Source organism: Leptinotarsa decemlineata, unplaced genomic scaffold (assembly GCF_025532065.1).
Source record: "Leptinotarsa decemlineata unplaced genomic scaffold, Ldec_3_MD MMD2_P_RNA_scaffold_9, whole genome shotgun sequence".
In the NCBI taxonomy this organism is placed as follows: Eukaryota; Metazoa; Arthropoda; class Insecta; order Coleoptera; family Chrysomelidae; genus Leptinotarsa; species Leptinotarsa decemlineata.
In genome coordinates, this window is record NW_027412536.1 from 11,958,960 (window position 1) to 11,972,738 (window position 13,779).

Sequence of the window (13,779 nt, forward strand, 5' to 3'; positions counted from 1 at the left end):
TAGATCAAGAATTGAACTTTAATGCACACTGTAGTTATATTTAGAAGAAAATAGCCACGAAAATTCATCTTTTATATAGATTGAAAAATAAAATAAGTGAATATGCAAAATTAACAATTTATAAATCAATAATAGCACCCCACTTTGACTATTGCAGTACATTACTCTATTTTGTGAGCAATGAAAATCTAAACAGGTTACAGAAGCTTCAAAACAGATCCGTGAGGGTAATATTAAGTTGTAATAAACGCACATCTGTGGAATACATGTTGGAAATACTGTCTTTTATGTCTGCTAAACAAAGGACTAAACAAAGGATAACACTAAATATGCTAATATTTATATTTAAAATTAAACACAATATGTTGCCAAATTATCTGAGTGATCAGTTGACCTACACAAGTAGTATTCATACACACTCCACTAGAAATAGAATAGGAAATTTTTATATCAACAGAGAACATATAGGTTGTGACTCGTTGTATAGTTCTGGTCTGATTGCATTTAATAATCTGCCAAGTCATATAAAAAGCTGTGATTCATTAAATTCATTCAAAAGAAAATGTAGTGAATATATTTCAAGTATATATATATATATATATATATATATATATATATATATATATATATATATATAAAAAATAAATAGATAAGTACTCTTTGATCATTCCCATATTGATTTCAATTTAAGAGCCACCGGTATACAGCTGTTTCAGCCTATTGGGCATCGTCAGTACCGGGCAGGCGGTCCTCGATTGAAGACAAAATGAGAAAAAACCAAGAAAGTACTTGATAAAAATAGCTGCGTAAACGCAAGCGAAACATAAGTGGAACCACCTATTGGTGTGACACCCAAGTCAACTTGCCAAGTTTTTAGTGGTTTGGTTTAGTGGTTTTTAGTGGTTTGACCAATCAACCGACAACTGCGGTAGCAGAAATTTGGGAAGCTAACCTGAAATGCCATCGGAGAACGAATCCACATGTTTCTAGAAATGATATGAAATCTAGAAAGGTTAATGCAGTCAAGCTGCTGGAAATAATTCCATGAAAATCAAAAAATAAATAGATAAGTACTCTTTGATCATTCCCATATTGATTTCAATTTAAGAGCCACCGGTATACAGCTGTTTCAGCCTATTGGGCATCGTCAGTACCGGGCAGGCGGTCCTCGATTGAAGACAAAATGAGAAAAAACCAAGAAAGTACTTGATAAAAATAGCTGCGTAAACGCAAGCGAAACATAAGTGGAACCACAACTACCGCAGTTGTCGGTTGTCGGTATATATATATATATATATATATATATATATATATATATATATATATATATATATATATATATATATATATATATATATATATATATATATATATATATATATATATATATATATATATATATATACATATATATATATATATATATATATATATATATATATATATATATATATATATATATATATATATATATATACATTTTTTTTATTGTTTTGTATTTTATAAGTGACTGACTGTACTATGAAGAGCATTATTTGCTAATAAAGAGTAATAATATATAAATATAAGAACTTTATTTATTTAGTAGAGCATGTCCTAATATGAAATAGTAATACAAACATGTTTCAAGACTAACAGTAAAAAGACAAAAACCAAAAATAAAATAATGCAAAATATATAAATTCGTGTGAACGGGATTGAGTATGTTGAAATACATTCTGAAGAATTATAGTGACTAGACTTAAAGTGACTGGATGTATATACTGATCCTCGTTTTAAGTACATTAATGGTATAACAGCAAACGCCAAACTTGATGGCGAGCCCGCCCCCATGTGCACAAAAAATATCTTTCTTTTTATCGATTGTTGTTTCTTCTTAAGTATCTTGCATACAATAAAACCTCATCACAATTTGTCCCTCCTTACTCTGTTACCATATTCAGAAAACTGAAATTTTGTTACTTGTTAAGGCCCACCTCCAATGGGAACTAGTTCAGTAGACGCTCTGAGGGCTCATGCAGTCCAGGCTGCTGCTCAACAACAACAGCAACAACAGCAGCAGCAGCAACAAACAATCATGCATCCACCTTCATCACCTATGAACCAGCCTATCAAAGTGATTCCTGATGAGGTAATCAAAGTCGAACCTGATCTGGATCCTCCTATGCCAGAAGAGGAGAGTCAGAGCAGTCCAGTGGCCCCACCTAGGGGACCTTCACCTGAGCCTAGAATAGAGGATACAGAATGTCATCGAAGTCAGAGTGCTATGTTAGTATGGATCTTTTTTATATAGAAGTCGTTAGTAAATATTCAATTAATCAGATGTGAATTGTTTTTATTTGAATATGATCTATTTTTCAGATTTTTGAGGCACTGGAACCGAGGTGACTATAATTCTTGTACTAGAACAGACCTGACTTTCAAACCTGTGCCCGACTCAAAACTGGCAAGAAAGCGAGAGGAAAGGTTAAGAAAACAAGCAGAACGAGAAAGAGAAGAACGTGAGAGGGCACAACAAGCCCAACAAAGAAAAATTACTACTCCTGAAAAGCCAGATGTGAAACCACCATCTAGAGGACCTTTGGAGACTGTTTCATCGCCTTATGAACGATTTCCAAGGCCTGGTTTCAATGATACACCTGCTTTGAGACAGTTGTCCGAGTATGCTAGGCCACACGCAGGATTCAGTCCAGGTATTATTCTCAAGATTTACTGACGTATAATAGACCGGGAGATGGTGGAAGATTTTGGTAAGTTATTTCTTACAGTAGGGCGCTATCAGGGGGATTCATATACAGTGGTGCGCGGGACGCAATCGCAGATTAATTGAAATTGCTCGAAAATCCGGAGGTGTCAAACAATTTCTTTCACAAAATTTCTTCAATTTATCTGTATTTTACAAAAAGAAACGGCTTTCGCTATATGCCATACTTCTCCGGTGGGTGTTTAGCCCTGTCATACTTTATTGAAGCGTTTTTTTTTTTCAAATTAGTTTCTTACATGCTGGTTTTTTTAAGTAATTGTTTTTTATACATCTTGTCGAATATCCCCATGCCATAACATTCCAACGGTCCAAAATACCCGCCATACCCCCTCAAACATGTCATTTTTCAGAATTCGAAAACTAATTTTTTTCACCTTAAAATTTGGTTTAGTAGGGCACCACTTTTGTACTACACTAGAAGTATAACAAATATAATTTTGTCTCACTGTGTCATAAACTGACCCCGATTTGACTGCCATACTGAAAGAAATACGGGAGGTATGGCGGGTATTTTGGACAGTCGGAATGGTATGGCGTGATTTGTACAAGATTAATAAAAAATAATTGTTTTGAAGAAAAAGCCTGTAAGAAATAAATGAAAATTATTTCAAAAAAGTATGGTGGGCCTAAACACCCACCGGAGAAGTATGGCATATAGCTACGCCGGAGTTTTTTTCATTAAAATACCGATAAATTGAAGAAATTTTGTAAAAAAAATTGTTTGGCACCTCCGGATTTTCGAACAATTTCAATAATTAATCTGCAATTATGTCCCGCGCACCCCCTAAAATCGCCATACTGTAAGAAATGACTTACGAAAATCTTTCACCATCTCCCGGTTTATAATATGTAAGTCGATTTTATTTTAGAAAACATTTTCGAAGACTATCAATTATTTCACCACTGTCTAAAATGAAATTTAAATTCTACAAACTACTCCGCTCAACAGTGTTTGTCACATCTCATTTTTTTGAAATGTTATTGTCTTGATATCTTTTTTCATAATCAATTCTTGCAGAATGAACCTCAATATTTTTAATGAGTCACAGTATGGAACTCTTTGAACAGTTGTGGTAAGACTGAACTGAAAATTTTTAAGGATTATTGTTGCCATTACTACAAAATATTTCCTAATTTCCCGATTTGTAGTTTTGACCTATTGATTAGTTTCTTTAAAGTTATCCTTGAAATGAATACCGACCAAGCAGTTTTTGAATTAATAACTTTTCATCATTTGATAAGTAGGAACCTGTAAGGTATCATTGTCTCTTGACAAGTTACAATCAAAAGGAAATTACTAAAACTAAATCTTACATTTGAGTTAGATCTTTTTATCTATATGAACCATTACCTTTAGTAATGAGGATCTATAAATGAGTATCATAAAATTAGTATCATCAAATGAGTTTTTAGTATTAGTTATTTCCTTAGTTTGTCATATGCCGATTTATATGTTAATGGCTAATGACTAATTATTTGAAGGTTCAGAAATCGAAACATTTGGACAAAGATATTATTCCAAACGGCTCGTTGTTTACTCTCTTATGTACAACTTACAAGTAGAAATCAGGGGAATAGAGGCTTAATTAGTCATTCGTCATTAACATACAGTGCATTTCTTTAATGTCCACCCCCTTTTATTTTTTGAACAGGTCAACTCAAAAAATTGAAATTTGGGATAATGAAATTAATGCATGAATACTTTATTTTGAAGTGAAATTGACAGATGGCGATTGGGCGCCATCTGGAAAAAAAAATAAAATGGAAAGGGGGTGTTGTGACACATCATTTTGAAGCTCCTGATGAATACTTCACAAACCTAGAATATGAAGTCAATATCCACACCTACTACAAAATGACGAAACATTTAATAATTTCCTGAATACAAAAACATTAATATTGATATTTCTAGAAATATTCCTTTTTATCTGCCATTGGCCATTCCAACAACTCGATACGGTTTGTTAAGTTTTTTGTTTATAAAAACGACAAAAAATGTCAGTACGACAATGAACATCATTGTTCGTTTAGAATATTCTCATTTAGTTTCCGGTTTTACTAGTAGAAAGGTACCACGTCAACAATCTCTAAAATGGTCAATTCTCGTCCATTGGAAGAAGAAATTGAAGAAATTTTTATTTACGGTGCAATGCGTAATTTTCACGAGACCAAAAGGATTTTCAATGAACGTTTTCCGAATCGTCCTATTTGTAGAAAATATTTGAGGGAACTTGTATTCAAATTCACAACTACCGCTAGTGTACATAACAAAAAGCACCCAGATCCTCCGTTCATTCTGGAAGAACAGCAAGTGCAAATAATTGATGAGATGGTAGTAAATCCTGAACAGTCTACTTATTCTGTCGCGAATGTTTGTGAGGTGTCTCCTTCTGCTGTGTGGAGACTTTTGAAGAGGAATAAGTATCATCCATACGAAATTGAAATGGTACACCAATTAACTGAAGATGACCCTGATCGAAGAACAGAATTCTGCAAAATCATGACGAAAACCATTGCAAGGCATCCTACCTATCTTCACAATATTTGTTCTAGTGACGAATGTACATTTTTTTAACAACAATGTTCACAGACAAAATTGCCTTTATTGGAATGACACCAATTCTCACGTTTTCCGGGAAATACATACCCAATATTCAGAAAAAATTAACGTTTTGGCAGGAATATTGGGAAACCATATTGTAGGACCTCTATTGATCAAAATTTTAACAGGGGACTGTATTTGAATATGCTGGAAACTTCTGAAATCTGAAATCGTCGCAGCAAATCCTAATGATTAGATATGTATATTGTATTCCAACAATATGGAGCACCACCACATTACTCCAGATAAATAAGAAACTATTTGGATACTACTTTTCCCGGTCATTGGATTGGTCATCAAGGTTCTACAGAATAGCCAGCCCGCTCGCCGGATTTGACACCTTTGGACTTTTTTTATGGGGCTATTTGAAGCAAAAGGTGTATGAAACTGAACCTGCTTCAATGTTGGACATACGACAGAGAATAATAAATATTTGTAGAGATATTGACGTTACTGTGTTCGAAAACGTTTGGATAGGCTATTCATATATCAAGAAGTTCAAGGCAACCATTTCAAGCATCTTCTGAACTGACCTCAAGCTTATTATCTCATATTATGTAGTTAAAAGTCAATGTATTCAGGCAATTATTAAATGATCCGCCATTTTGTAGTAGTTGAACCTATTGACATTGAATTCTAGGGTTGTGAAGCATTTGTCAGGAGCTTCAAAAAGATGTGTCACAAGACTTCCCTTTCCATTTAATTTCTTCTTTCCTAGATGGCGCCCAGTCGCCATCTTGAAAGTTTCGTCAGTCAATTTCACTTAAAAATAAAGTATTCATGCATTAATTTCATTATCCGAAATTTCACTTTTTTGAGTCGACCCGTTCAAAAAATAAAAGGGGCGGGGGACATTAATGAAATGCACTGTATACATTTGGATACAACAGATTAACACAATAACTAATATGAGAAACACTTATTTAATGACCCTTATTACTGGAGTTAATGCTTCGTCTGTGAATTTGTGAATAATTTATTTGTTAGCATCATCTTACTACTTAGTTGTATAATGATGCTAACATGCTTAAAAAAAGTTTTTTTGTTAGAACCTTTCATTAACATTTTTTTAAATAAAATGGCAGCGCCAGTTAGAAACGTGATTTACATTAGTTAAATTGAACACAAAAAACTCGAAATGAAAAATATCTATTTGAAATATATAAGTAAATCTACAATCTCTCACAGCATTTTTAATGAACTCTATAATATTCAAGGTCATATGCCTCGATCACTGCTACCACCTTCTCATGTAATGGATCCAATGTTGCAGTATCAACTGAATAGTATGTATGGCCCAGGAGCCAGGGAGAGGTGAGTAATTTTTCTTAATTATTGAACTAGAAAAGATTACCATTTGATCAGTTTCTATCAGCAGTTTTTTCTGAAATGGATAAATATTGTTTGGCAATAGTTCTACAATACTGCCCTAATTGAAAAATTAACAAAATTTGTATAGGTTGGAATTAGAGCACTTGGAAAGAGAAAAAAGAGAACGTGAAATAAGGGAACTCAGGGAGAGAGAATTGAATGATAGGTTGAAGGAGGAAATAATGAAAAGTGGTATGAGGGGACCTCCAAATCCTATGGATCCGCATTGGCTGGAAATTCAGAGGAGATATGCTGCCGGATTAGCGGGGCCAGGAGGTACGTATATTTTTAGTAAAAGCAATTTTGATTAAAACAATAAATTGTATTTTCAGGTCCTGGCGGTATTCCTCTCCATCACTTTGCTCTTTATCCAGGCGGAAGTAGTGCCCAACTATCACAAATGGAACGGGAACGATTGGAAAGATTGGGTATACCTCAGTCTCCAGGCGGTCCAGGTGGACCTGGAGGACCTCCACCTGGTCATCCTCATCATGCTGCCCATCAGGCTCAGTTAGAAGCAGCTGAGAGATTGGCTCTTGCAACTGATCCTATGGTAAGCTTCAAAGTGAACACGAAATATTCATCTGAGAATTTTAGAAAACACTTCACTCTTCCAAAACCTCATTTATTCTTGCATTTGAATTCTCTTTGGTATCAAAACTTATACTGAATTCAATTAGCAACTTCAAAAGTTAATGAAATGTGCTAAGAATCCCACGTTAAAAGGTAAGACATTGTTAATCCTTCTGAGGGTTATTGTTCATAAGGAGGCGACAGCTGGTTAATGGAAAAACAGATTTTATTCAGATACATGTATTCATTAACTGAAAGCTTCATAGTAGCAGTATTATTGTTAAGTTATAATGTCTAAGACTCGAAGTTTAAAGAAAAATAGTGTCTTGTACTTAATTGGACATTATACACCCCAAATTGTTGGTACTAAATGGCCTTCTGAGAAACAAGTTTTGAATGTTCTATTTTTCAACATGCCTGAAGTGAAACTAAGATTACGTGAAAGTGCCGCGCTAACTATTAAAAAAAGTTTCTATTTTTTGGGACAAAGCTCGCATACCAATATGAAATTTGTGGAAAACATGAACGATATACATATTTTGATATATCACATACAAATTCCCCTGAGCTAATAGCAATTGAAGAGGACAAAACAGTTTTTAGTCAGTCAAAAGCAAAATGGCCGTTTAGGGTTTATGCATGGCATCGACTACCAGCTAGCTGTTCGAGAAAAAATAGCTGAAGAAAAACAACAGTTCCTCTGTTGAAATTGATAGTGAGATAGAATGAAGGCTAGAATCCCAAGAGGAAGAACCGCTAGCTCTAGAAGAGCCTGATCCATCACAACCAAAAAGAAAAAAAATGGAACAACTAGCATTGTAACACCAAAAATAGTAGCTGCATTTGATGCCTGTGAGATAAGCGATAGATATGGAGTTCGTACTTTGACTGCAGTTTCAGAAGCACTACGACGTGATATTCCGTCTCTGACTATAGATAGAACAACTTCTTCAATGAATTAGACAACGTGTGCAAAAAGAAAGGGCCGCAAAATTAAAAGCAACTTTTAAAGAATCCGATCTTTTGGCATTTTGTATATCCACTGGGATGGAAAACTCTGACCTTCTTTGACAGGGATGAAGAATGTGGACAGACTTGCTATAGTAGTTACTAGTGAAGTGGAGGAGTTGCTTCAAGTGCCTCCCTCGCAGCATTCAATGGGTAAAGAACAATCCTTGTCAATTTATGAAACTCTACGATCTCTAGAGTATTTAAATGATGCAGCTTCAATACTGCAACAGCAATTAGGAACAGACATTTTGTAGTGTCCTTGTCGACATAATATTTTCGAAATAGTTTGGGAAGTGTAATTGATGTAAAAATGCCCTCTTCATTTGGTCCTAATGTTGTTTTGTTTGAAAGTTTTAAAGAATATTGGCTTAAAATAGACCAAACTAATTTTAAAACCGGTTTTCAAATTGAAAGAATTGAGCAAATTTTGCACCCTCGAAAATCTGAAATTATCGATTTTATAAATTCATTCCTAGCATTAAAATGATTTTAAAGAATTTTTATCACTTTCCAAATTGTTTTTTAAAGAAAAACCGTCAAATATGCCATTTTATCTTCCTAGTGCATTCCATCACACACGCTAGATGTCTAAAGCCATTTGTTGCTTGAAAATATTTTTTTTCAAGATCATTTTGAACTAACATGACATATGCATGTTTCTCGTAAATATTTATATAAAACCCTGGTTTACAGTACCTTCGGCAAAAAAGGCCCCTTTTCACAACCTCCAGTTATGTAAAGAATTGATAAAATACATAATAGAACACAGTTTTGTGGTATTTAAATCCGGAAAATGTTTCCTTATCCTTCTTCAATGAAAATATTTTGATTGATGTTGATAAGGAAATGGTAAAGAGAACATGAAACAGGCAATAATAGTAGGGGAATTAGATCAAATAGAAAATAAAGAAATTTATGACTTTATATTCGTTACTTCTAATTTTTTTTTCAAAGATTGAACTTTCCTACATAATTTTTGGAAAGCGATCCAGCAACTTGGAATAAGAAAGAAAGTTGGAGCAAATCTTGTAAAATTATCAACAATGTTGAAGTAGTTATTGACGCAGCTGAGAGGGGTATCAATCTAATTGATGAGTATAACAGAATATTAACTAAGGACACAGAGAAAAAGCAATTTTTACTCCAAGTTGTTAAGGATTATGAAACATGTTTTCCAGATGTTCAAAAATAGACAATGTTTCAGGTCTTAGACTAGTCTTACTTGTAGAGTAGATATATTGTGTAAAATGACTTGATGTACATTATTGTTCAGATTTTTTTTTTGTAATTGAATCACTCCGAATTTGAAAAAGTATACATGCAGTGTTATTTTACCCATTTCTCATATGTATATTGATTAAGGCTGCAGACGGAAATTATTTTGGGTAGCTCAAAAAAGTGTGATATATCAATGTTGTATTTTTTTTTAATGGAAAACCCAGTATTTAGTTGCTTTTGAATAGGTCAGGAACAAATAGTATGCTAAAGCTATTAATCAGAACTTTACTAAATCCACAATTCCACCATTAACGCAAGCGGATGGTTCAATTGCAACAACACCCATAGAAAAAGCAAATCTACTAGCTGAACAATTTGCGTCCCGCTCCGCAATTTTCTGGAAAAGGCACCAACCAGTATTCCCACACTAGAATGCGCAATGCCGGAAATTACTTTTTCGACAAAGTCTAGTCAGGCGAATTTTGAAACAGCTCAATATCAACAAGGCATCTGGTGTCCTGATGAAGTGCCTGGCATGGTACTTAAAAAGTGCGCAAATGAACTTGCACCAGTATTTTGCAGACTTTTCAACCTGTCTTACAAGAAAGGGATAATTCCGTTTTGTTGGAAGATTGTTCGCGTTCAGCCTATTCCCAAAAAGGGTAAGAAAACTCTTTCAAATAACTATAGACCAGTCGTTTTGCTATCAGTAATATCAAAAATCAAGGAGAAAGCCGTAAACCACCATATCCTCGAATATTTGGAAGGCTTCAACATCTTGAACGATCATCAGTATGGCTTTTGGAAACAAAGATCAACAGGTGACCTTTAATAGTATGTCACCCATATTTGGAATAACGCAATTGAGAAATAAGGAGAGTCAAGAGCTGTTGCGCTTGATATTTCTAAGGCCTTTGACCGTGTGTGGCATAAGGGTTTGCTGGCCAAACTTGGATGCTATGCCTTTTTGGATCACTTTTGTGAATGGCTCTTCAGTTTCCTGAAAGATAGTTCCCTGCAAGTGGCCATCGATGGATATCTGTTTAAAAAAAAAATTGTTTAAAATCTGTTTTTCCGTTAATCAGCTGTCGCCCCCATACAAACGACAACTCTCAGAAGTTGAGAAACTTGTGCGAGCTAAGGGCTAACGAGGTCTTACCTTTTAACGTGTGATTCCTAACACGAATACTTTCACCATTACACTGGTGTTCTCCAGGGATCCATATTGTCTCCAACCCTCTTTTTATTGTATATCAACGACTTATTGGAAAAAACCAAGAATCCAATATATTGCTTTGCTGACGACATCACACTTGTCTCGTCATTACATTTGAATTCCAGGACATCGGCTGTGGATGAACATCTTCACCGGTAGCAGGAGGTTGAATACCTTAATGAAGATCTAGAAGTAATTTCGAATTGGGGTTAAAGTAAACAAGTTCAATTCAATGCCACAAAAACCCAGGCATCGGTTTTCTCCAAAAAGATCAATAAATGTTTCTGAACTGGATATAATCCCCAAATTCAAATTTCAAAATGTAGCTGACGTTTGCCACTATAATATAGATATTAAGGAAGTTATAGATTTAGCTTTGAAACTACCATTTAAACTACCAACAGGTCCTGATAAGATACCCTTGCACCTGATTAAAAATTGTATTTGTACTCTAGCAAAACCACTACACTGGCTATTCAATCTTTCTATTGAAAAAGGAATATTCCCAGAATTTTGGAAACAAAGCTATATCAAACCAGTTCATAAAAGTGGACTTCGTAACAATATTAAAAACTATAGAGGCATATGCAATCAGTCAGTTGCCCAAAATGCTGGACTGTCTAATCACTAGAAAACTTTCATTCGATTTCAGAAACATCATAATCAATCAACAACATGGTTTTACCAAAAGGAAATCAACTTCTACGAACTTATTACTTTATGAAAACTACATAATAAATAATCTTGAAAATAGGCTACAAGTGGACTCTATATACACAGATTTTTCTAAAGCCTTTGATAGAGTCAACCATAACCTACTGATTGCTAAGTCGAATGCCTTGGGTTTAGAGGGAGGTGTTTTAAATTGGATTGAAAGCTACCTTTACAATAGAGTTCAATACGTTAAATATGGCAACTCTATATCTGAACCGATAAATGTGCCATCAGGTGTTCCTCAGGGATCCCACATAGGCCCATTACTGTTCAATTTATTCATCAATGATGTCTCCACTGTTTTTACCTCCAGCTCATTTCTAATGTTTGCAGATGATTTAAAGGTGTTCAAATCAATACAAAATATATCAGATGCTCAGGCACTTCAATGTGATTTGGTACAGTTTTCTAGCTGGTGTGACGTCAACCTTTTGCATTTGAATCCAGATAAGTGTCAAAAAATTACTTTCTCAAGGATCAGTAATGTATATGATTACTCGTATAAAATCAATGGGAATGATTCAGCAGTAACGGATAAAGTAAAAGATTTAGGTGTCGTTTTTGACTCAAAAATGTCATTTAAGTACCAAATAACGGAAGCCTCATCTCGAGCCCGTAAGATGTTAGGCTTTACACTTTGTTCTGCTAGAGACCTAAGTGTCAAATCTATAAAACTGATTTATTGTGCACAAGTGAGATCCATTCTTGAGTATAACTCCATTGTATGGTCACCTTATTATAATGTTGATGTTGAGTTGTTAGAGGGGAGTCAAAACAAATTCTTGAGATATGTTGCTTTTCAGTTAGGATTAAATAGAGGAGAGTATAACTACTCACAGATATTGAACATGAACACCTTAACTCATAGGAGACTTGAAACAGATCTTGTGTTTGTCCACAAAGTATTAAACGGCTATATTGATTCTCCAGAAATAGTTGAGCTTTGTACTACTCTCTCTGTGAATGATAGAAGAACCAGAAATAGTGATATTTTTAAAATTCCTTTTTGTAGAACCAATTATGGTCAGAATGAAACAATATGTAGGATATTGAAATCAGCAAATCATTACCAACTTAACCTGGAATTGTTTAATTCATCATTATTATCCTTACAAACTAAAGATACATCTGATGTATCTTTAGTTTGTAAGCACATGTACAATTTATAAAAAGATATTTTTAAAAATTGGCTTGTCCGTTGAAATAAATAAATAAATAAAAAAAAATTAAAAAAAAATGTCAGGTCAGACAATATCGCTTTCTGCTTCGATAAGTTTGTTGGGGGTTAAAATGTACGCCATTATGTCTTGGCACAATCATATCGCCGGAATTGCAAAGGCTGCTTCTCAAAAGTTTGGAACACTGTTCCGAACCAGAAAACTGTACACACTTCAGCAACTTTTGATGCTTTATAACGCTCAGATTAGACCTTCTTTGTAGTATTGTTCTCATGTATGGAGCTTTGCCTCCAAACATACCCTGAAATTGCTGGTATCCATCCAGAAAAGAGCCATCCGCCTCCTGATTGGAGACGCGAACATCACTTGCAACCTTGATAGTCTGGAACATCGAAAAAAGGTTGGAGATTTGCCTCTGTTCTATAGATACTTTCACGGAAAGTGTTCAAGTGACTTGGCACATTTGATTCCACCAAGAGCGGTACATATCAGAAATATGCGACGGACTGTAGCTGCTCTACTCAGTACACCTTGAACTTCACTGTTTAAGAACTCATTTGGAGAACTGTGCTCGAGTGGAATAAACTTTCTACACGTTTTTCCAAATGGATTCAATCTCCAGAGATTCAAATCCAATGTGAATCACTACCAGGCACAGCTCTAAGAGCCCCTTAAGGATTTTCATGTAGTGCTTGTGTTTTGGTCTTAAAAAAATATTTCATACAAGGTACCATATACCCAACTATAACTGTTCTCGAGTTATTGATTTTTTTATGAAAATACTAGGTACATTTGGAAACTAAATAACATTGAAATATAAAGAAATAATCCGTTCGAATTCCAATTTTGGGCTATTGATTTCGATAAAACATATTTCTTAATATTATAAATTATCCCATCTACACATTATGTAGCAAAAAGGATCAATATAATCTATCTATCTATATATGCAGAATGTTCAAAAATTATTGTCACTTTTCTATAATTTAGGGCAAAGATAACTTTATTATTACAAATAGAACACCCTATATTAGGGTGCTTGTCAAACAATTACGATTAACGTGAAAAAAGTTGTGAACAAATACTTGTAATTATAATATTCAATTATGGAATTCATCATTGATCCTTGAAA

At 34.3% G+C, this 13,779-nt stretch overlaps 1 protein-coding gene across 6 annotated transcripts in view; it reads left to right on the forward strand.

Annotated features, from left to right (window-relative positions):
• The window catches only part of Gug (arginine-glutamic acid dipeptide repeats grunge), a 51,470-nt gene that overhangs the window by 28,444 nt on the left and 9,247 nt on the right, over positions 1 to 13,779 (forward strand). For 5 of the 6 annotated variants that reach the window (XM_074170621.1, XM_074170626.1, XM_074170627.1 and 2 more), the window contains exons 13-17: positions 1,971 to 2,268; positions 2,362 to 2,693; positions 6,584 to 6,680; positions 6,826 to 7,013; positions 7,070 to 7,288. In XM_074170621.1, coding sequence (XP_074026722.1) covers positions 1,971 to 2,268; positions 2,362 to 2,693; positions 6,584 to 6,680; positions 6,826 to 7,013; positions 7,070 to 7,288 — 1,134 coding nt within the window. Of the gene's footprint in view, positions 1 to 1,970; positions 2,269 to 2,361; positions 2,694 to 6,583; positions 6,681 to 6,825; positions 7,014 to 7,069; positions 7,291 to 13,779 lie in introns of all 6 variants that reach the window. The other variant, XM_074170622.1, reaches the window with a different exon arrangement.